We start from the raw sequence: 25,859 nt of genomic DNA, 5'->3' as shown, positions 1-25,859 counted from the left end.
TTTTAAGCTGTCAACAGTGGTGGTTTCAATGACAGTTTGTTGTAGTAAGTTCCATTGAATAAATGTTCGCGGGAAGTATGACCATTTGTATGTGTCCTTTGAAGTTTGAATGTAGATATAGGAAGATGTGGTGTGAGTGCCAATGAGACAACTCTCCATCCAAATAATAATTTATAAAAGTAAACTATTATAGGTCAATGTACGGCCTTCAACACGGAGCCTTGGCTCACACCGAACAACAAGCTATAAAGGGCCCCAAAATTACTAGTGTAAAATCATTCAAACGGGAAAACCAACGGTCTAATCTATATAAAATCGAGAAACACGTATAAATTACATAAACAAACGACAACTACTGTACATCAGATTCCTGACTTAGGACAGGTGCAAACATTTGCAGCGGGATTACACGTTTTAATGGTACCAAACCTTCTCCCTTTTTCTGAAACAATAGCATAACATCACAACATGGAAAATGTCCGGGTATGATTTTGTCTTGTTCCGATGTCTATTTGTTCAGAATATGCAATGGAATGGCTACAAGACAATGTATTATAACTTAATAAAATAAAATAGGTCTTGGTTTTAACCGTCTCTCAGCTAGTGGTGGCTATTTCAACTGATTTAGCATGTTTGTGACACTGCTCGTGTTATCGTAGCGAGCAGCTCGTCCCTGTACCTTTTCTAATTGTATTTGTTGTTCTTTCATATGGGGGTCCCAGACACTACAACTATATTCTAGTTTGGGTCTTACTAGTGCTTGGTATGCTCTTGATTTTGTTTCTGTGTTTGTAACTTAAATTTCTTTAAAAAAAAAACAAGAGATCTGTTCACGTTTGATACTATACTGTCTATATGTTTGTTTCACTTTAGATTGAATTGTAAGGTAATGCCGAGATTTTTTGCAGATGTTACTGATTCGAGAATGTAATTGTGGAGGATGTAATTATGCCGTTAGTTATTTTTCTTTTGTGAGATAGTAAGGTTGGTACATTTATCAGGGTGAAATGCCATGAGCCAATCTGACTGACTCCCATCGAGCTGCTGAGTCTAGATCAAATTGTAGTTTATTACAATCATCTTGTGTTTTTATTTCACTGTAAATTATGCTGTCATCTGCAAAGAGTCTAAGCTTGCTGTGTTGTAGGTATTCCGGTAAGTCATTTTTATAAATGAGAAACAGTAGTGGGTCCAATACTGTTCCTTGTGGTACACCAGATGTTACGGGTACTCAGGTGGAGGAAATGCCATTGATGACGACTGTGTGTGTTATGTCCTGTAAAAATGCCTAAATCCAATTTAGTGTGTTATTTTGAATACAATAGAATTCGAGATTGTAAAGGGGGCGACGATGTGAGACTTTGTCGAACGCTTCAGCGAAGACCATTATGATCAAGTCAGTTTGTGTAAAACAATTGTGCTAGTTCTTGAATAAAATCTTTGAATAGTGTTTTACGCGACCTTGATTTTCTGAAGCCATGCTGAAGATCGTGTTATATATGATGTTTTTCAAGATGAGACATGATAATACTTGTTATGATATGCTACATGAGCTTGCAACATATGCAAGATATTGACCTGTAGTTTACGGGTTTGTATTTTCCTCCTTTTTTGAAGGATGGGGCTACATTAGCATGTGTCCAGTCCTTAGGTGTTGCTCTAGTTTCAAGCGACTTTTTTATATAAAAATGTAAGGATTGGTGAGATTTGGTCCTTTAGTTCTTTACGGACTCTGCCATTGATTTTGTCAGGGCCGTAAGCTTTATGTGGGTTAAGGTTCGACAGTAATACCTGCTTCAGTGATTGTTATCTTGGGCATTTTCGGGTGGGGACTTCTACCTTTGTCTGGGATGTTATCATCTGTTTCATTTGTGAATACTGATTGGAACTGTTGATTTAAAATGTTCGCTTTTCCTCAGTGTCTGTACCTAGTTTGCCATTTTTATTTCAATGGTGCAACACCAGTGTTAACAGATCGTGACCGAACGTGGCTGCGTATTTATACATCCCACACAGCCAATTTGCAAACGTGGCACTCCTCTCTACATGTAGCTTCGATTTAAACGTCCCAATTCTGACCACATGTATCCGCGTATTTATACATCCTACACAGCCAAGCCTGACATTCTTCTCTTCAGAAGGCTTCGGAATAAACGTCTGCATTCTGACCGGACCTGTCCACTCATTTATACATTCTACTCAGCCAAGCGTAGCATTCCTCTCTACATGAGGCTTCGAATTTAACTTCCTCATTCTTACCGGACGTGTCTGCGTATTTATACTTCCCATACTGTCAAGCGTGGCATTCCTCTCAACATGTTGCCTTGAATTTAACGTCTCCATTCTCACCGGATGTGTCTGCGTATTTATACATCCCACACTGTCGAGCGTGGAATTTTTTTCTCTACACGTGGCTTCGGATTTAACGTCTGCATTCTGACCGGACGTGTCTACAATTTTTATTATACATGTACGGTGAACTTATCAATTCACCTAGTAGATTTAATTGCAAGTGTGTGGTCCATCCATTCTGAATAATACCCAGTCAAAAACAGAACTGATTTCAGTGATTGCTTCGGAAAACAACATTTATAGAATTAAAAAAAAAAATCGAGGTTAAAGATAAAGATAAAACACGGTCATGAATAACATTTCTTCTAAATATAAATGTTATAAAAGTTATACAAAAGTGCCACTGTTATATAATAGCCACCATTTCAAATTATTGAAAGAACTACACGTACTTTGTCATTTGGTCTCTTGTGGAGAGTTGTCTTATTGGCAATCATACCACATCTTCTTTTTTTTTATGGTAACTCACATACTTCTACTTCTAATATATAAGGACCGCCTTCAACACGTTGAAGTTTACGTTATTTGTACTGCGCATTGCTTTGTGAAGGCGTATATACAGTGAAATATAACAAATTTGATTTTAAACAAAAAAAATTAAATAGTGGTAGTGCATATTTTCAATTTTTAATAATAAAATAAAACTATTTACACTTTTAATTTACTGACTGTATGTGTATGTTGCGATGGCTCTTTGAACGACTCCACAATACTCAGGGGAAGGCTGTTCAAAATTTGAGCTGTGCGTGGAAAAAATGGTTGTTGCCTTATTTGTGTTCTGCAGGATGGAATTTGGTACGAGTGTGAGTGCATGTCCGGGAAGGAAGTGCGGTTGATTTAGTCTGTCTGTTAAGTGATTGCAATGAGATGGTATGTGATTTTATAAAACATGACCAGGCGTGCATCTGTTCTTCATTGTGCGAGGTCTCTCCGTTTTAGATAATCTATCATGTCACTAACGCTTGATGTGTTTCTGTGTCGTTTAGTGACATATCTAGCAGCCCTTCTTTGTACTTTTTCTATTTTGTTAATATCCTCAGTAAAGTAAGGGTCCCAAACTGAACAGGCATATTCTAGTGATGGTCTGACTAAAGATTTATATGCCTGTTCCTTTTATACTGAGGTGGAACTGATGTTAAGATTCCTTCATACTGTTGGCTTTATTACAGATGGTGTTTATGTGACTGTGCCATTTTAAGTCTGATTGAAATGTCACACCTATGTATTTTGCCTTATCAACATGTTCACGAATGTGGCCATTACAGAGTGTAATTATATGCGAATGGATTTTTATTTCGGCTGATGGACATGAAATTACACTTGTCAGAATGGAAAGCCATTTTCCATGTATTTTCCCAAATGCCTAGGCTGCCTAGTGTGTTAAGGTCTTTTTTAAGGGTTTCACAATCACTGTTTGATTTTATTACCAAATATGCATTGTGTCACCTGCAAGTAGACGTATGGTGGAATAAAACCCAACTGGTATGTCGTTAATGTAAAATAAGAACAGACTTGGACCCAGAACAGAGCCTTGAGGCACTCCAGTCTTTACAGGAACATAGCCTGAAGTCTCACCCTCTAGGATAACTGCTTGGGTACGACATGAAATAAAGCCCTGTACCTATGCATTTGTTTTACCCTATATTCCATAGTAATTTAATTTGTTTGTTAATAAGTTATGGCTGACTTTATCAAAAGCTTTAGAGAAGTCCATTATATGTACATCTGTTTGTTTTGAGTTTTCAATATTTTTAGTGACATCATCTATAAATCTCATTACTTCGAATTGTGTGGTATTTCTTAAGCATTTTTAAGGTTGATGTCTCCTTCACGGTTATAATATATAAAAATAAGAAAAAAGTGGTTTGATTGCAAATTTGAAAAATCGCCACCAAGGAACAAATTATAAAGAAGTTATCTACCGTATGGCCTTCAACAAAGAACTAACACCGCATAGCAAGCTACAAAAGACAAATAAAAAAACAAGCGGCCTGGTACAAATCAATACACATAAACATTTAAACAAATATGACTTACAAAAGATAACCACTGAATTATATATAGACTCCATACTTCGGACAGACATATGTCACTGTGGCGGGGTTACACATTTTTTCGAAGATGCAAGACAGCTATAAAAGAAAAACTTGCCATGTGGTATTTAACAAATGAGGCACACAACCTTAGACAAACAAGCTAAGGAAATAATTTAAAGCATAACATTTTATTTTTTCAAATTATCTTTCTTGATCTGACGTTCCATCCAACTGTCCAAATAAACCTTTTCTTGAGTAGGTAGCTCAGGGGCTGTCATCTGTGGTCTTGATACATTTGATGTGTTGGAGGATGGGATAACTTTTCCTGGTAACCTTACATCCATGTTTGAGTTAGTTGCCAACGTTATAGTCATACTTGGTTTCACACCCTTCGCTGTATTAGGTCTCCGTTTTCTGTTTGGTGTTTCATTTGTACCAGACAACAGTCAAATTTTGCATAACATGTAATTATACCGCTGAATGTCTGCTTTGCGTTGGTCTCTTTTGTTTCTCCTTCTTTTCCTCGAATGTCGTGAACACTATTCGGTTTATCTCTGCCGTTTCCTCGAATGTCGTGAACACTATTCGGTTTATCTCTGATGGAAGGTAAATCATCGTTGTTAAACTCAACATTATCAGGAAGCGGTGTTGGATTTAGATCTATACAGAGGCTTGTTCAATGCCGTTTGACACTTTTTTCTTCCTTACAGAGACGTCTGCACTTATTCTTATTATCTCGTGTTATTACTGTTGTGTTACTTATAACACTTGATACAGAACATGACCCGGGCTCACTAAAAGGTACAACTCTGTTCTTATTAAATATGTGTCTAAGGCTCTGAACAAACCTTATCAAAGCAATCTCTTTTCCTTGTTGTTTTCTGCCTGAATTACATTTCTTTCCACAATTAGCGTGGATACAGTTACTGAATTAAAATTATATAAGCGTCTAAGAATATAACTTTAACACGCTAATTAATACATTAAAAAGTTCTATTAGATTTTAAATAGAAATACGCAATATTTCGCTAAACAAATTTAGCTTCATCAGGCGTGTGCATCTCTCAAGGTGTAATCGGATGCATAACACTGGCGTCTTATTGAAAATGATCCTTGGAAGTTCCTTAAAAGAGATATATATATATAGATAAATATAAGTACGTCTATATATAGCTGTTAATATTATTAATTCGTATATTTTAACAAATTTGATTCGTTTAGAATTAGTCACATGTTAAACTATATTTCCGAAGGTAGAGAGAAAATGGCGTATAGCAAAACGCATATTGACCTGCAAAAAGCATATTGCGCGGTTATTTTTAGAATATCTAAACACCAATATACTTTGTGACGTCATGTAATGAATTTCAGGATACTGTTTAACGTTTTGAAACACATGATATCTGTGATCGATTATTTGACGAAAAAAATCTTCAAATACATAAGATGTCAAAAAAATTAAATAAATGAAATAACAACTAATATGTTGTTATTGTCAAGGAGACAATGTAATATCTATAAAATTCCAACAAACCTAAATGACGATTTTGATACAAGTATGGTCAGAAATTAATAATATAACAAATATAGCCTTTGTATGAGGTCGATACAGGATATATCGACACAAAGAAGTATATCGACCTCGGACTTCGTCCTCAGTCAATATATCCTTGTATCGACCTCATACAAAGGCTATATTTGTATAATATCTGTGTCATTTGGTTCGTGTTGTTTCTTATTTATTATTTATAACTGATGATACAAATAAATGTCCTTTAGTTTTGATAGTCTTTGTTTACTCCTTGGTTTTTATTGTTAATGTCGTCTTGGTCTCTTGTGGAGACGGTTGTTACATTGGCACTCATACCGCATCTTCCTTTTTATATTTATATTTAATTATGAACTACAATATAAGAATTATGCCACAATGAAAAGAAAAAAAAAGTCGAATAGACACGACAAATAACCAGTAAAACTTAAAGCTAAAAAGCCAAGTTTCTTCAGAGGCAACAGTCAATTTTTAAAAATATTAATAAATCTTTCAAAATAACTTTAACATGTTTAAACCAACAAAATAACTCTTGTAGTTTTATTATAAACCATAAACGAGTTAAATAAAAATATTATGGCACTATATTTTGTCACTTCAAATAAAGCTTGTTTACTTTATCATTCCTTATATGATCCTTTTGTTATTGTTATTCAACTGATCGAGATTTTAAAGTCGAAGTGAAAGTTTAAACTCTCCCTTGTGCATCTTCTGCATCTTCATTTCAACATGTTGATGATTGTTGTTTTTTAAAGTCCAGTAGCAAATAAACATCCATATTTAGGATGAGAAGAAGTAATAAAAAATACAATATGTTGGAACTGTATTCAGGGGATGTCCGAGATGAACGAGAAATTTGGACTGCCGGTGAAAAAAATATGGTATATAAAATACATGTAGGGATAGATATTTTGCCATGCAACATGCCACAAACCATGCAGAAGCGAGGCATTCTTCTCTACACGAGGCTTCGGATTTAACATCACAATTTTGACCGGACGGGGCTGCGTATTTATACATTTCGCACAGCCAAGCGTGGCATTCTTCTCTACACAAGGCATTCGTCACATCTCGGCCGATTCCGTACCTTCAGAAAGAAAGTAGCGGATACACCCGTAGATTGCCGATTAGAGTCTTATGGTTAAACGTCTGCATTCTGACTGGATGTGTCCACGTGTTCAGTTAATACATCAAGAACAGCCAAGCGTGGAATTCTAATCTACACGAGGCATCGGATTTAACGTCTCCATTCTGATTGGACGTGGTTGCGTATTTATACATACCACACAGCCAAGGGCGGTATTCTTTTCTACACGAGGCTTCGGATTTAACGTCGCCATTCTTTTGGGACGTGGCTGCGTATTTATACATTCCGCACAGCCAAATCAGTTGATACCAGACTTTAATAAGGGCACAATTACTTCCGGTTGGAAGAATACAATCGACAATTGACAATATTTTTATTTCCCAGTGTCCCTTGTGTGTTTTAAAACCAAGATGTCATTAATGTAATTGGATATCATGCATTTATCTTGCATTACAAAAAAAGATCACAATGATGAACGATCTTTCACCTACATTATGATTTTTTTTTTATGCTTTTGTATTAATCATAATTATAATATCTTCAGTTGGTGTAAATTAGATACACTTATGAAAGTAAATATAACATATTGTATTGGTATGGCATATAGTACTTCATGTATTTTTGTTGTTGTATAAGATGTTTCATTCGTGGATCTTTATTATCCACTGATCGAGATTAATACAAGAAGTGTTGAAATCTAAAAAATAATAAGTAAAACACCGCAACATATTCAAGCAATTGTCAGGAACCTCGTCTATCATCATCATCTTTCGTATCAAAACGTTGGTGTGGGGAACATGGCGTTGATGGCAGACACATAATAGTATTTGTTACATTCATACAATGTTAACATCTGATTTCATTGAGTGTGTAGGCAAAGGAAATAAATTTGGTTAGCTTGCTTGTTAGCTGAACCGTGAAGTCATTGTTAGGTTAAGTAAAATTCCCTCCTTTAAGAGTAGACTAGTCCGACAGATATCCAATATATTTGTCTGTAGGACTAGGCTACTTATAAAGGAGGGTAGTATACCTCACTTGATAAAGACTTCACGGTTCAGCTAGCAAGCAAGCTAAACAAATATAAATACATTTGCCTACACACTCAATGAAATCGGCTGTAATCTGATTGATATTTTAATCTTCGATGCATGATTTTTTTATTATTTGTTATTGACTTTGAACTAGCTGTCGCAGTAACTGCGAGTACTCTCAGATTTGTATACGTACTTTGAGTCAATTTGTTGTGGGATGTATAAGTACCCGTTCACGTCCACTCTGTTTTTAGATAAGTTTCTATTTGTATCCATCTGATGAGATTATCCCTTTTCAACTTGTTTGTTTGTAGTTTGCTCTTATGTTGCACGGTTAGACTGCTGTCCGAAGCTTGGGGTGGGTTGCCGCCTACACACAAGTATAACCCCGTCATATTCTGTATGTGCCTGTCCCAAGCCATGAACCTGTTATTTAGTGGTTGTCGTTTGTTGCTGCGTAACGTATTTGTTTTTGTTCATACTTTTGTACTTAAATTTGGCAGCTTAATTTTCTCGTTTTAATTGTTTTATATTTGTCATTCCGGGACCTTTTATAGTTGATTGTGCGTTATAGGCTTTGCGCATGGTTAAAAGCCGTACTGTGACATATAAGTGTTTGTATCTGTGCCATTATGTCTCTTGTGAAGAGTTGTCTCATTGGCAACCATACCACATCTTATATTTTAAAACTAGCGTTAATAAATGACAGACATGATACCAAACCAATTATGTTAATGGTAAACCGATAACCCGAGACCAACACTCGAATAAAAAAAACCCAGACGTATACCAACTATATACAAAAACTGAAACTCCCGTCAAACCAAAGAGTGATATCAGATGATCCGAAATGAGGAGCATATCTTATCGCTTTTTTTTGCATTTTTCCTTTGATCTTTTTTTGTGAAATTTCGCCGTACCGGCTCAAGCGAGAAAATCAGTCTCGTTGAGATGATCAACGATAAACTATAAATATCTAAATCCGTGTGGAACTATATGACCAAATATGACATCACCAACCATGTACACTGGATAAATTTGAAAAAAAGAACGATAAAGTGCATTAAATCATGTTAAAATAGGTTTATGACAATATTTTATTGCAAAATAATGGGTTTATTATAAAATGTTTTAAAGTCCATTGAGACTTTTTTGTTCGAAAAAGCATGTATGAATGATTATGAATAAAAAACCTATTTACAGTTTGTCCAAGGAACACATACTGACATCAAATATCGTAGTTCTGTACTCTTTTTATCATAAAAAAACTGCGTCATAACTGATATCATGCATGATTGTAAAGTAGTCCTCTACTCCATATTAGACACTTTTCCAGTTAGGAACCAGTCAATTTACTTGCTTCCTAATCATCTTCTTTGTCGGTTTTGCAAAACAGGTAAAAAGCACATACAATTCCAATGATCTGAAACGAAAAACGGAACTGTTAAAAACATTTATAGAAACAAGAATGTGTCCCCAGTACTCGGATGCCTCACTGGCACTATCATTTTCTGTGTTCAGTGGACCGTGAAATTAGGGTAAAAACTCTAATTTGGCATTTTAATTAGAGAGATCATATCATAGGGAACATGTGTACTAAGTTTCAAGTTGATTGGACTTCAACTTCATCAAAAACTACCTTGACCAAAAACTTTAACCAAAAACTTTAACCTGAAGCGGGACAGACGAACGGACGCCCAGACCAGAAAACATAATGCCCCTCTACTGTCGTAGGTGTCACTGTGGCATAAAAAAAAGCGTACAATTATCGATATGACGCAGTTTCATATAATTTACCCTTCCAATTTCCGTTATGGTTGAGACTTAGGTCTTGCTACTTATTGACTGCACTGATATACGGATGTCAATTCATAATCCAAGCCCTTACGATTTTACTTATTTTGACTGGAGGAACATAGAAATAGTCTCCAAAAACTAGTCATATGTTCACTTGCATTGGTTATCACCAGACGTTATATGTTTTTATTCTAAAACATTGGTTCCATGAAAATTTGAAATATGAAAAGGACCTGAATACTAACTAGACATCGCACAGGGGATTATTTATTTCCTTCTGTTTTGCAGAAATTTCACATCATATCATTTGCGAGAAAGATATGCAGGTTGCACCTACTGGAAAGAATGGAGTCATTCCGCATGATAACCAGTCAGGCAAGATGTCAAAAGGGAAGCAATCGATCTTTTGTTATCCATGTGAAATGTTTTTGGGTTCATGTTGCTCAAACGTATGTTTTTTCTATGTTTGTTTCTTGGATGTAATCATCTTAGTATCGCTAATCAATTTTTTTTATTATTATGCTGATGTCTGTTTTCATCTTAATTTGATCTTTACCAGATAATGTTAATATTTACCTCGATTAAGAATAAAATAGGACCTCCAATATAAAACCATAGAGAGTATCCCTTTATGAAGTCGTTTACTGCGTCATAACATCCCTAGAACAAACAAAATAGCATTATACATAGATGGTAAATATCATTAAAGTATTATCAATGCTAAATAGAATATATATTATATTATGTAAGAGTTACATAAAGTTTCACATTAGAAAAAAACAAATAAGTGAAAAAATATTTACGTTAGCTGCAGTGATTTTTAATATTTTATTTTAATTATAAGTTGCATAGGCGGATACAGGGGGGGGGGGGGCTGTCCCCCCCTTTCGTGGGAAAAATTTGGTTGATTATATAGGGAATCATTGAAGCATGACTGTAGCGGCCCCCCCCTTAGGAAAAGTTCTGGATCCGCCACTTTTTTTTATATGTGAATCGTATAACTGGTAGCATATTTTCCCACACATTAAACGCGTTCTATTTTTAGCTGTCTCTGGAAACTTGGAAAACAACGGATCTGTAAAACTTATTAATAACAGATTACAGATACAGAACTTTAATGAACGCGTCTGTATACAATCATGTCTTCGAAGTGGCAATTAAATTTGTGAATTTTATCAAAATACTAAATCAATGGTTCTGTTATCCCTTTCATCATCACTGTCTAACCCAGTATAAAATTGACTACTAATAACGGTTCATTGGATTCATGCTGATTTAGCAGTACTAAATGTTTAATATATTTCCTTTAATTAATTACAAACCAAAGTCCGGGTAGAATATTCGATGTTATCTTCGGTGGATGAACTTGGTCAAATGCGAACAACCTCGGCTGGTTTGTGGGATATTGTCCTGTTTAAGTAATAATTCATGATATCCACAATGGTATTCTATTGCTATTCGGGACTCCCTCTTTTTTTTTTCTTCATGTGGTGTAACTATGTTTGATAGGCGTGATACTTGGAGGGTTTGAATAACTATTCGTTTCTATCATTCTGTTTTTTTAAATTCCTTTTCATTCAATGTTATTTTCCTCCTCAAAAGTTGTCTATGAAGAAATAACATAAAAAATGTGGTGCACACTGAATAATCTGCGTAGCGGGCGGGTTATTTAAAAGTGTGCACCACATTTTTTATGTTATTTCGAATAGACAGAAAAAATATTACAGTCATTTCTTATAATTAGATTTTCAATTCAAACAGGAGTAAATCATGAAAAACGTTGATGATCTCACGGTCACATTTCAAAATTATGTCTATGAGCTGATAAACAAAACGACGTCAGCCATTCTGTTACATCAAAAATTAAATTATTAAAATTTACCTTTGAATATTGCCCGGATGGATCAGACGATGTACATAACGGATCTGTTGCCGTTCCGACAGTGTAGTTTGATGACGTCACACCTGGACAACATGATAAAGGGATGTCAGTAGCAGGAGAACCGCTTTGCCAAGGTGTACTGTCATAATCATTAGTGGCATTTATAACTGCATTAATTGCACAGCATTCAAACTGAAAATATTCAATTATTGCAAATATAGATAAATTATCACAGCATCATAAGTTCATAACCTGTTTGAAAATTGGCATTTGCGATCTTTATGGATTTTCAGACAGTTTTGCTTTTGCCAGGTATTAATATTATTGATATGGAATAATTCAATTGGAAAAAAATGTTTGTCTCAGAAATATATGCAAGACAGAAACCCTTTCCACTACGGATGTATGGTCAGTGCTAAGAACTTCAATGCTACAACATCGTCATGCGAATCCAGAATCGGTCTAAATGTCCGTTAAATTAGATTTATGAGTAATTATAACTCATTTCACATCTGTAATCTTGATCAATAAAAAATTAAAAAAAAACAATTTAAAGTGGATTTCATTCTAGCAAATCCCTAAATTCATACGTTTTGCATACAAATAAAACATTAACTCTTCATACGAAATCAAAATGAACAGCATGCGAAAGAATCTGTAATACAACCCTGGGAGTTTTTGGTATAACGTATTTATTTTAACAAAAAAGGAGAACAAAATATGTTAAGTGTAATAGCGTTTATAAGCGAATAAATGTGTCTGACTTAAAAGTAAAAGATAAAAGGATTTTTTGAACATAAACTAGGCCGTTAGTTTTCTCTCGTTTGAATTGCTAAAAATACATTTGTCACTTCAGGGATTTTTATAGCCGACTATGCAGTATCGGCTTTGCTGAAGGCCGTACGGTGACCTATAGTTGTTAATTTATGTGACATTTAGTCTCTTGTGGAGAGTTGTTTCATTGGCAAACATACCACATCTTCTTTTTTATAATTAGTTATAGGTGTTAAAGTTGACGGAAATTTAAAAAAAAAGTTAAAAATCATATACATTTCAGTTTGATTACTTTGAAGTTTAACCTGTTATGCTATGTATACATAAGAGTAAGAAATATTTAGTATGATTTCCAAGGAGACAACTCGCCACCAGCTATACCAAATAAACTCATTACAGATACCATTGAAGTCATTAAACTTTCGAGTCAGTTTGTTGTACTCATACTCCAATTTAAACCAATCAAAATTTGGGATTTCATGTTTCGAGCATGATTTTTGTGTTCCTAGCACTGGGCAAAGTTTTATGAATTCAATCCCTGCAGGATGACATAGAAGGTTAGCAACTATAGGTCACCAAAGTGATTTCAACAATGAGCAAAGCCCAAGCCGTATAGTCGGCTATAATAAGCCCCTAAATGACAAATGTTTAACAATACTACTACCTACAGCTAACTGTAAATGGTTCCAGGCTGAAGATAGATCGTTGCCTCCTAAAACATCATTTTTATATTCATCTTGTAAGTTCTTCAACATTTCACCCTTTATTGTAGTCTCGAACTGAAAACAAAAAGTATGTATGATAAAAAAGAGCTGGTATTCTCTAGAACTATGTTGTTGCGAAATATTGGCTGTGCATCCTAAATTTGAACAACGTAGCCAGGAGCAAATTGTATTGAACTATTAAAAAAGTATGTTTGCATATATTTTATTTATTAATATAAAAGTAAATACTTTTAAGTAAATTCAAAAACAATAATTGCAAATAATAAAACATACATGCATTATATGGTGAAATATGATGCAGTGCACCAGAATTAGAGGATGAAACATTTTTTCGCGTGAGCAATATCTTTTTCTTTGTGTGTGTATTGACATGTACTGTTCAAAAAATAAACCGCAATAGGTCGGATGAATTTTTCATAATGCAAAAATCATATTTTACAAGGTAAAATGAAACGGTCAATAGCATCTTTGGTTTTCTACAGGTACGTTTTAAGTTTTAAACGCCCATTCTTTTAATTAATTGGCTTTCTGTCTAATAATATTTGCGACTCGCTTAAAGTGCATATAACCTTTTTCGCAGTGCAAATTTGCTGACGTTTTTTCGTTGTTGATAATTTTGTGGTCTACACAACTGTTACACTTTTAAGTATACAAGCTAAGGTTGGGCCCTGCTATTTTAAATATCTCCTTCAGCCGTTTCATTACCAGTTTGTTCCATAGTGAGGTAGCAAGAACTAGTAATTATTACCAGAGCACTATTTCGCGGCCTTAGAACAGATACAAGCAGACTGGTTGTAATAAGGACGGCTGGAGGATTGGACGACCTCGTCTAACGACTCCTGGACAAGATTGCTACCTCCAGAAATTCCATCTACGGATGATTGAGGGACTATACATTCCGCAACTGGTGCAGAATTGGGTTCAATGATGAGTCCCGATTTCTGGTTAAAGAATGTTATGGAGGAACTACTTTTTCCACCGCAAGAAAGAATTACAAAAGTATATGATATATCACCTTGTCATTCATGAAGTACCACAGTGCTAGAACAACTATCTTCCCAATCAACAGTATCATAACGATAATGGCATACTGAAAACAGACAGTAAAACATATATTAAGACTACAATTTCTTGTACTGATATATCAAATATGGAAAAATATATATAAAAAAAAGATCGACACATGTGTTGATGTTCTTCATACTAATATATATATTGTAGAAAAATCTTGATGTTGTGCTTAATAAACAGCAGTGAAATATTGAGTAAAACTATTTTTAAATTATCATTACTTTTTTGTTTCTTTTGTGGTGTTTTGAAGAGATAAAAGACATGTTTCTATAAACCTCAACTCTAATTTCAGATTTTCGGCAATGTAGAATTCTGACTTTAAGAGCAATCAAAATAATATTTAAATTGTTTTAATAGATATTACAATAAAACCTTTTCAACATGTTTAGTTTGGAGGTAAAACAGAATTAAGAGTATAACTGGGAATTGCATATAACTTGTTCGTTTATGGTAGCATAGTAGTAATTAGTATTCCGAGTGAAGAACGATTTTTGATCTATTTTGCCGCTTTAAAACAAATAAAACCATTCAAACTGTACTGAATCATCTATTTGTTTTCTGTTTGATTTGTTATTAAATTGGTTTAAGATTGTATATTCATTCTATAAGTACCAGTGATCTATTAGAGATCATTAAAATAAAATCAACTTTTTTATGTAGTTCCTTCTATGACATTTCAGAAGTTGGTCTATTATTTGGTTGCATTTATTCGTTGTAATTTTGACGTTGGTTTATTGCATTGTTCCTGGTTCTATTGTTTTCTTTTTACAGTATTATAGGGTTATTGCATGAATATTGGGGAATATTGTCCCGAGTAGAATTTTATATTGCACAAGCTTGCGAGTGCAATATATGTTCTACGAGGGACAACATTCCCCAATATTCATGCAATAACCCTTTTATTGCATAGCAATATAATATTTGAAAGTAAAAATTGGTTTAAACTAAGATTTGTTGTTGATGAAGTCATGAATTTTGAAGATTTATTGCACTAGTGAATATTATAGGGTTATTGCATGAATATTGGGGAATATTGTCCCGAGTAGAATTTTATATTGCACGAGCTTGCGAGTGCAATATATGTTCTACGAGGGACAATATTCCCTATTATTGTATAGCAATATAATATTTCCCACAGAAAGTAACCAAAAGTTAGCGTGCAATAAATTCTAATATTGCACTAGTGCAATAAATCTTCAAAATTCATGACGTCATCAACGACAAAATCTTAGTTTAAACCAATTTTTACTTTTAAATATTATATTGCTATACAATAAAAGGGTTATTGCATGAATATTGGGGAATATTGTCCCTCGTAGAACATATATTGCACTCGCAAGCTCGTGCAATATAAAATTCTACTCGGGACAATATTCCCCAATATTCATGCAATAACCCTATAATATTCATGCAATAACCCTTTTATTGTATAGCAATATAATATTTGAAAGTAAAAATTGGTTTAAACTAAGATTTAAACGTTGATGACGTCATGAATTTTGAAGATTTATTGCACTAGTGCAATATTAGAATTTATTGCACGCTAACTTTTGGTTACATTCTGTGGGAAATATTATATTGCTATACAATAATATAATTTCTTGCACGCTAACTTTTTGTTACTTTCTGTGGGAAATATTATATTGCTATGCAATAAAACGTTTTACTGCAGTAACTTACCGCCATAAGGAAGCATTTAATTTTACAACAACATGCTCCAAAAAATCCGATTACTGAAATAACGAGCACTAAAGATCCTAGACATATCAGTGCTATAGGCAGGTTTTTAGCCAGATCTCCAAAGTTCGAGGATCCTAAAGTTAGTTCTTTGAATAATGGTATTATCTTGTCATTGATGGCATCGTTGTCGACAAGAAGTAAAACACCAGGGACGATAATTCCAATACCAAGCAGCTGAAAATTAATTGATAATTTTTATATTTTACTTCAATAACGTCCTGGAATTGACAAGTATGCAGTGTATCTTTTGAATCGAGAAAAACAATGGCTAACATCTTTATAAATACAATGGATTAAAGTTGGACATTATGAAACGCACTTCATTTATTCTTCTTCGGCTTTCACATAATAGATTAAAAACTGCTAGAAAAATAATAATGAAAATAAAAATACGGCAAAGTGATTTAATATGTACAGAATAACAGAACGTATTTTTTCCAAGTTTATCAAAGAAGATTTTAGAAGTAAGAAGTGAATATAAATAAGAAGATGTGGTATGAGTGCCAATGAGACAACTCACAATCCAAGTCACAATGTATAAGAAGTTACCATTTATAGGTCAAAGTATAAGGTCTTAAAGACGGAGTCTTTGTTCACACCAAACAGCAAGATACAAAGGGCCAAAAATGACAAGTGTAAAACAATTAAAACAGGAAAGTTCCCTTTTTTCTGAATTTCTATTAAAACAGGAAAGTTCCCTTTTTTTCTGAATTTCTCTTAAAACTTTGTTCTATGCTTTTTATTTAACCTTTGTTACTTATTATGTTTTATCAAAGTTAACGTTTAAAATCATAAATACCAACATGTTACCTACAGTTGTTAATTTCTGTGTCATTTGGTCTCTTGTGGAGATTTTCGTATTGGCATTCATTCCACATCTTCTTTTTTTTTTGTAAAATATAAGCTGACTTTACATTAAAGTCTTACTAGTAGTCATTGTCAATATATATACTCACGAAAAATACAACGTTTATAACACCTAGAAGTATAGATGCACACTTTGGACTGCACATCTTGTTTTAATATTTGTTACCTGAAATATAAGATTGATGATAAAATAAATTGTGTCAAGTAAAAAAGCCAACTCCTCTTGAATTTATTCCATACCAGAGTTTTTTTTAACGGTATCACTGCATTGTGTGTGAAAGGTTTTTTTTCCAATGTGACGGATTTTTCTAACGTATGACCGAATAATAAATGTTCGAAGGTTAAAACTGGATATTATATAATTTTTTCTTTTTTTTAAGAAGAATTTCGGTACTAGTTGATTGCCGTTTTTCATACTTGATTTTCGTTTATTTTTTTTGTTATATGCGTCCTCTTTATTAAAAAAGGGTCAATTCTCACATGTCGTTTTTGTTGCAAAAACCTATCTTGCTGCTTATCGAAAAGGCATTTGATATTTGACATGTTTTCTCAGTGTTTTCACTGTTTGACAGTTATTCGACTTATGCTTGAGTTTGATTATCCCTTCAGTACCTTTCACCTAGGGACGTGTCTAAAATTAACTTCTCTGGTATTTGTTAAAATGAATATTCCCTGTTAAATCTGCCTAAGCGCTTGTTGTCAAAACCTTTCGGATCGCTCTTTCATTATCTTGCATTTCCAAGAAAAATGATTGACGGAAGTAATTCGAAAACTATAACATACATAAATTGTCCTCGTTTTCTGTACTTAATTATTAGCGAAACCAGACTCTACCTTTTTACCCAAAATGAAAGTAATATACATGTACTCTTGATAATTTAATTTCTTATGTAAATTTTCCAACAAACCTTGATTTTTAATTTTAGAAAATAAAACTAATCTCTAGTGGATTTCATTATTACTGGTAACGTTTGTTGTTGAATCAACATATATTCAACTTCAATAAATACAAATACATGTGTCTCTAAATTTCATATACTGACCATGTAAGTTCAAGGATAACAATATCTTATCGACTTACAAAAGTCACGGAATATGCCTGTAGAGATTAGTAGTTGGATATGTGTTTACATTTCATTACTGACTTTGTATAAAGGCGCCTTTTGAAGTATTTTGGGTCATCAATATACCACAAGTATTGTCGAAGAAGTCGATAGGAGAGGCTTTCAAGAAACAACAGATTTGTAATACCACTATATATTAAAGGTTTACAGTATCAATCACAAATTAATGGCCAGGGTCGCTTTCTGTTGAATATTATCACAAATGGCTTTAACGAATGTCATATTTCCACAGTTCTCTTCGTACTTTATTTTTAATTTGGCAAGCAGATCGGGATATGCTAAACCTTTCAGAAACACCTGCTACAAATGTATGACTTTCGGTTCCAAATATATTATTTTGCGATGTCAATAAAGCTGTACAAAGATGATACAGTTAGGTATGCGGCATTTATGGGTATAATTAAGCTGCAAAGAAATGTTGGCTCGGAGTCAGAAAAATGTGTCTATGTATAGGGAGGCATGTCTTTCTGTGGACTTTTATTTTAAGCTTGTATTAAAACTAGCAGGTAAAAATTCGGCTTAGTGTGTCAGTCTAGTATAAAGCAGGTTGTATTATCATGTTCTTGTCTTGAATATGCATTTACTTTGTCACTGGACTTTAAACAACCATCCACCATCTAGTTATGTTTACTATTATAAGGTGAAAATGACATTACTGACAACAAATGAGGGCCTCGCACGGTCGGCATATATGATCCATGTTTGACATATTGCATATTCTTTCATATTCATTTCTACGGAAGCCGGTTAGTGTCAGTGTGGAGTTTATTTTAAGTCGTTATAACGACTTAGCAAACTTGTTATAACGACTTAGCATGTTTATCTCGGTATGAAAACTTAGCTGAGTCGTTATAAAAAGTAAGCTAAGTCGATATAACGACTTAAAAATAAAACTCCATCCTGACACTAACAGGCTTTCGTACATTTCCTCTCATACATATACATAATAACTAAAAACATCCTTTTTTTTCAAATAAAGATTAATATTTCTAAAAATTGTTAAACTACCAATACTTTCCAAGAATTGAATGTATTATATAGTCACTATTAAAAGACTCCATTCATGAAAGGGATGATGTTGTGAATTTCATCAGCGACATCCTGAATATAATTATAAACCAACTGTGTAAATGTCAATTTTTCTGTAAATTAAATATCTAAAAATATTTTGAATAACTCTGTGTAACATTTAGTTCACTGCCGTCTTATAGAAAAAAATCTTTATATTGAAAGAGAGAAATTCACAATTGATCTATAAGCAATAAAATAAAGTAATCAATAACTGTGAGATGTTAAGATGTGTATCATTTCAAACAGTTGTTTCACATTTCATTTCCTTTACTTGGATCGCTTTTATCGTACATATGTTTTTATTATTTTGATACTGTGGGCGATATGATGCACCTTTATTTCATATTTTTTATACTGTGGGCGACATGTTGCATCTTTTACTAATCCTTTTACGGAAAATTCGTAGCTAAATGAAATGTAAGCCCATTTGCGGATCCAGAAATTTTCATAAGTGGGGCCCACTGACTGACCTAAAAGAGGGCCCGCTCCAGTCACGCTTCAGTGATTCCCTATATAAGCAACCAATTTTTTAAGCTGATGTTAACAAGTGTTGTACTTTTCCCTCGATAATATACATACTTCAAGCTTTAAGCTTAACATCTTAGATTCTAATCATTTAAGCTGATTCACTTTTTCTCTTGGATTAATTTGGATTAATGATGTTTCCCGAATATTGACAAGTTAAGCTTTGCAAGACCGCCGTACAGTAACCTATAGTGTCATTTGGTCTGTTATGGAGAGTTATCTCACTGACAATAATACCACATCATTTTATATATTTTATTTATAATAAAAGAATCACTTTTCAAATAAGGAAGGGTATACTAACTTTTAGTAGACGACAAATTTGACTAGGGAGTAGGACCACTTGTAAGTTAAACGATAGAACCAATTGGAAAATTTCTTTTGCTATGTAACTTTATTCAGCGCGGAGCCGACCGTGCGAAGGCTGTATAACCAGTCAGGGTCGTTAAAAACTCCCATCAACATCATTATTCAGCGGTATTAACAGTAATTTGAAATTTAGAATAGGAACGTAAGGAATACCACAATATTAGTATATTGTAGAACTATAATCTCACCGTTAATATCTTCCATATATTTACGTTGTTTTTTTAACAACACAACAAAGCACTGTCTCTCATCATGTAGGGTTTTCAACGTTTTTTTCCCAGGCTCTCGGACTATTTACACATAGGTATACAAAATTTATTAACCAAACCAATTAAATAAACATTCTTAACATACATTTCAAAAGAATCATAAGTATTGAATGATTTATTAGAAAAATAAATTTTTGACGAAGATATATGATATATCATAAGTAGAAAGATTTTAATAATTACAACTTATCCTTATTATAAACAAAAGACGTAAGTTCCGTAACATTTGGCAAATATTCCGGTTTCCTGTTTTCGTAGTATCATGATAAAATCAAAATAGCAATTACTGGTCTTTTGTAAGTTTCCGTATAGGATTATCTTTGTTATCTATAAAATAGAGTTATACATTTGACAAATTTTACTAGCTTCCTTTTTTCGTAGATTTTATGATAAAATCTTTTTTTTGATTTCTATGTATGATTTTTTTTCAGCTTCCTTGTACAATCCTGTAGGGGTGTTTCAGATAGAGTTGTTTTATTATTTACAAACAATGTAGACCTATTTATTACATAAATATAACACTTTCATAGTTTTCATTGAATTTTTAAAAAATCGACAAGTTTAATTCAAACTCATCTATTTCCATCCCTATTTACTTCGTAGACTTTTAGTATATCAAATTTGATGTCATGGTGGACACAAAATACTCAAGTAGTTCCTGGTGCATTTTGCTCGATGTTTAAGCCTTTCCGGTATAGATGATTGAATCGACTTTAAGCCAATAGCCATCGATAAAAAAAATTAACATTGAATTACTTTAACATGTTAACTAAGTAAAATATTCAAAAGTTGATATAGCATCACTAGGGAGACAGGACCAAATAATTACCATAAACTGAACTGTACCAATATTGATAACAAAAATGACGTTCAACTTCGCCCATGAATCTGCCGTTAGGATACATAACAAAATTCCTATTTGTACGGTTTTTACAGTATGCTTGTTAATCTCTGTGCCATTTGGTCTCTTGTGGAGAGTTGTCTCATGGCAAATATACCACATCTTCTTTTTTTATTTATACATGTACGTGTTATGATTCTTGATGACGTTATCATGGTTAGTTCGTTCAATTTTCCTCTAGATTAAGTTGATGGTTTTTTTTTTTGTTTTTGTTTTTATTTTAAATATCTTTAAGAAGGTGTATACAATCCTTTTCTTTATCTAAAACTATGCTGGCAAGTTCATAAAGAGGGACGAAAGATACCAAAGGGACAGTCAAACTCATAAATCTAAAACAAACTGACAACGCCAGGGCTAAAAGTGAAAAAGACAAACAGAAAAACAATAGCACACATGACACAACATAGAAAACTAAAGAATAAACAACACGAACCCCACCAAAAACTAGGGGTGATCTCAGGTGCTCCGGAAGGGTAAGCAGATCCTGCTCCACATGTGGCACCCGTCGTGTTGCTTATGTGATTAAGCTTCATGTTTTGAGTTTGAATTGGATATTAATTGTATCTGAATAAATTGATACAATTTAACAACAGGTGTTTGAAACTCAAAATGCTCTGCTCTATAGATTTTTCATTGTAAGTATCATTTAAATTGCATCATTTAAAAATACACGTAAAAATGCTAAAAACTGATATGTTTCAATTGCCATAAATTGATTGAGACATGCAACATTAATCTTTTTCTAACTTAAAAAAACAAATTCAAATAAATAGTTGTAGATAATGTAGACATAAATCAATGTTTACCTTAGAAACATACATATTCGATAGTTATTTAAACTTTTTTTTTACACCAAATGCATCACCTCTTACATTTAGTTGTCTACTTTAACATGACAACAATCATTTTACATTCAACAAAAGGTTATAAAATCAAAGAGCAATGCCTAGTTATCTTATGTACTTATATTTCTATAAACACTTTTTATTTTTTGTTATCGAAAAATAACATTGGATTAGAATCTATTTACAAAGAGATACACATAAACCTCCTACTACAAGATTTAATTGAGTAAACTTGAATACTAACTTTTTAGTAACAAAACAACAAACTGTTTTTACTGTAGTACGTATGATATATATAATACAAACTGTTTTTACTGTAGTACGTATGATATATTTAATACAAACTGTTTTTACTGTAGTACGTATATATATATAATACAAACTGTTTTTACTGTAGTACGTATATATATATAATACAAACTGTTTTTACTGTAGTACGTATATATATATAATACAAACTGTTTTTACTGTAGTACGTATATATATTTAATACAAACTGTTTTTACTGTAGTACGTATATATATTTAATACAAACTGTTTTTACTGTAGTACGTATATATTTATATAATACAAACTGTTTTTACTGTAGTACGTATATATATATATAATACAAACTGTTTTTACTGTAGTACGTATATATATTTAATACAAACTGTTTTTACTGTAGTACGTATATATATTTAATACAAACTGTTTTTACTGTAGTACGTATATATATATATATATAATACAAACTGTTTTTACTGTAGTACGTATATATATATAATACAAACTGTTTTTACTGTAGTACGTATATATATTTAATACAAACTGTTTTTACTGTAGTACGTATATATATTTAATACAAACTGTTTTTATTGTAGTACGTATATATATATATAATACAAACTGTTTTTACTGTAGTACGTATATATATTTAATACAAACTGTTTTTACTGTAGTACGTATATATATATAATACAAACTGTTTTTACTGTAGTACGTATATATATATAATACAAACTGTTTTTACTGTAGTACGTATATATATTTAATACAAACTGTTTTTACTGTAGTACGTATATATATATAATACAAACTGTTTTTACTGTACAAACTGTTTTTACTGTAGTACGTATATATATATAATACAAACTGTTTTTACTGTAGTACGTATATATATTTAATACAAACTGTTTTTACTGTAGTACGTATATATATATAATACAAACTGTTTTTACTGTAGTACGTATATATATTTAATACAAACTGTTTTTACTGTAGTACGTATATATATTTAATACAAATTGGGTGTTTTCCTTTGCAACCGAATATGTAAAGAATTGCAATACTTGTTGTTTCATGCAGAGCGTCAAAAATCTAAACAAATTTGAATTTAAAGATTTAAAAGTAAATTTCATAAACTTAAAACTTTTATTCAACAATTTTACATATTTCCGTAATTTTAATGTATTATTCAGTGCTTCAAGTTACTGATGAATGTGTTTTGATACAAAATAAAACTTATTTTATTCCTAAATTTGGCATTACAAACAGCTTAACGTCCAGTAGAATTTCGCTTAAGGTTAATGATGTCCTTTTTGTACATTTCTTGGGATCAATACTAAAAAATGTCCATATCTATAACATATTGTGGTTTTTGGTCTATCTTCAGTTGTTTATAAATTAATTTAATTATTTGGTAGAAATAAGCCATATTATAGGTCGAACCTCAAAGTACATAGTACATTAAGCTGCTAAAATTGAGTAAAGATTGAAATGAATTTGTCAAATAGCAGGGGAAACCTATACATTTCTTAAAATTGTGTTCAACTAGGCTTGTGGAGTCAAATGAAATATATGTATATTTGATAAATTAATCTTTCTTCAATCAATATGTTATTTAAAAAGTAAGGAAGAAACTTACTGTAGTTTAAAAAAAGATAAATCCAAAACTGTAATAGTAACTGCTCAATGATCACAGGTTCTTTTGACGTAATTCGACTTTATATATAAATATATACCAATTACAAATCGTCAAATCTCAATGACTTAATTTTTACATCAGATCCTGTTGCTTATATCAAAGATCCGGATCACCAAAATAAACAAACATGTAGATATATCGGTTTATATTTATAATAAACGATAAAGAAAAATAATACGATGAATCTATGATTGAAGGCTTATCTTGTTTAAAAGGGTAGTTGTAATGTTTTCCAAGTATCTTTGCCTAGGGGAAGTGGTACACCTTTTCATGAAGATGCAAGAAGAGCTAAATGATGTACACTCTTAATTATCCTTCTTTCAGAGGTCTAATCGGAGCGAGACCGACTTCGTCGACATGATAAGAAGCGTCTACTTCTGAAAAAAGTGTGAATCCAAAACAGGAATCAGTGTATTTGTAGACTAGACTAATCTTTTTTTTCTTTAAGATTTTATTTTTGCCTCGTTGACGTTTGTTATTAATTAGGTATACTAAAGTATAGCCAAACTGGACAAGGAATCAACACGTTGAGTGAAGGAGATGACATCAAAATGTTATACAACAACACATGTTGCCATTGAAGACACTTATGATATAATTATATTTTTACGTGATATTGTTCAGTTGGGAATGGACACCAGACTTCAAGACATATTTTCGACAGTATTACGTAGTTGGTGAAAAATACTGTGTTGTTGATATTACAGATTTTACGCTAGTTCTTATATAACCCTCGATTCAGACTTTACCAAACTGAAAGCTAATCTAAAAGCATCAATGTTGTCATGACAATGTTATGAATTTTCTTTTATAAACACGTTGGTGCAGAAAGGTAAAGCCTATCTCAATGAACAAACAACATACATTTTTAAAGAACAATGAAGAAAAAAATTACCTTAAAATGTACACTTCATCCAGTTTTTAATCAAAATGATAAACTCTTACTACACCTGTCTATAGAAAGAATCTTGATAGATAAATCGATGTCTGCCTTGCTAGGTCACATGTGAAGATATTACTTAAGGTATTTCATTTATTTTGTTTTTCCCGCATGACTAAAGTAGATGTAATAAAAATAAGTAAAAACTGTTATTTTTTAATGAAGTGAATCATCGTATATTTTATTTGAACTCAATTCACCCACTTCCGGAACAAAATTCAAACAGTGAAAGGTTCGTACTGTGTGTTTTCTTCCTAGAATAAGAGTCGGAAGATACTAATTAGAAAATAAAAACTCATAAGTAGAAGAGAAATATAGAAAATCACAACAAGAAACCAATAATGATGAAACAGTCTACAGTACACTACACAAGTAAGCTGTTGGAATTTTTTAAAGTCAGCTGCAGCTCTTTTCATAAAAAAGTCTTTAAGAGTAAAAATTCTCGAAAGTCATCACATTTCAGAAAACATTACGATCAATGTCACTCGTCAGATTTTTTGTGCAAAGAGTCGCTTGTCTTTTACAATAGTAAACGTTTAATAGGATAGAAGGAAACTTATATGAAAGCGGGTTAGGGACACGGGGAGAATTTTTTTTGTCGTTTTCAAGGCATTTATTGAATGAATGTCGTAACAATTTACAATAAAGGATTATAATTTGAATTTGCTTTGAACGTAATCACGGGATATTCCATCACTCGTCTAGTGCAATCATTCGTGTTATTCCACTAAAACTAGTTGTTCTTTATATATATTCTGATGAAGTTTATCTGAAGACCTGAATCTAGAATAAGTAACCTCCTTAGAAGTAATTTTTTTTTTATTTAATTCAACATTGATATGAGATTTTTCGTTAGTCTTTCCGTATTTATTTCTAAATACTCAAGTTGTTCGTCTAATGTGTGTTATCAGCGGTATCTCAAGTTAATACTGAGGAAA

At 32.5% G+C, this 25,859-nt stretch overlaps 1 protein-coding gene across 1 annotated transcript in view; it reads right to left on the bottom strand.

Moving 5' to 3' along the window:
• Positions 1-9,134: 9,134 nt before the first annotated feature.
• Positions 9,135-25,859, bottom strand: part of LOC143081023 (uncharacterized) — a 38,071-nt gene continuing 21,346 nt past the window's right edge. Inside the window, exons 10-16 of the mRNA XM_076257257.1 lie at positions 17,001-17,057; positions 15,985-16,218; positions 14,249-14,323; positions 13,177-13,287; positions 11,735-11,926; positions 10,429-10,512; positions 9,135-9,478 (exon numbers count right to left, since the gene is read on the bottom strand). Of these exons, the coding sequence (XP_076113372.1) occupies positions 9,419-9,478; positions 10,429-10,512; positions 11,735-11,926; positions 13,177-13,287; positions 14,249-14,323; positions 15,985-16,218; positions 17,001-17,057 (813 nt within the window). The 3' untranslated portion in view covers positions 9,135-9,418. The remainder of the gene's footprint in view (positions 9,479-10,428; positions 10,513-11,734; positions 11,927-13,176; positions 13,288-14,248; positions 14,324-15,984; positions 16,219-17,000; positions 17,058-25,859) is intronic.

The sequence above is a fragment of the Mytilus galloprovincialis genome, chromosome 6 (genome assembly GCF_965363235.1).
Source record: "Mytilus galloprovincialis chromosome 6, xbMytGall1.hap1.1, whole genome shotgun sequence".
Taxonomy (NCBI): domain Eukaryota; kingdom Metazoa; phylum Mollusca; class Bivalvia; order Mytilida; family Mytilidae; genus Mytilus; species Mytilus galloprovincialis.
Note: the sequence above shows the minus strand (reverse complement) of the source record. Positions and strands in the feature narration are given on the sequence as shown.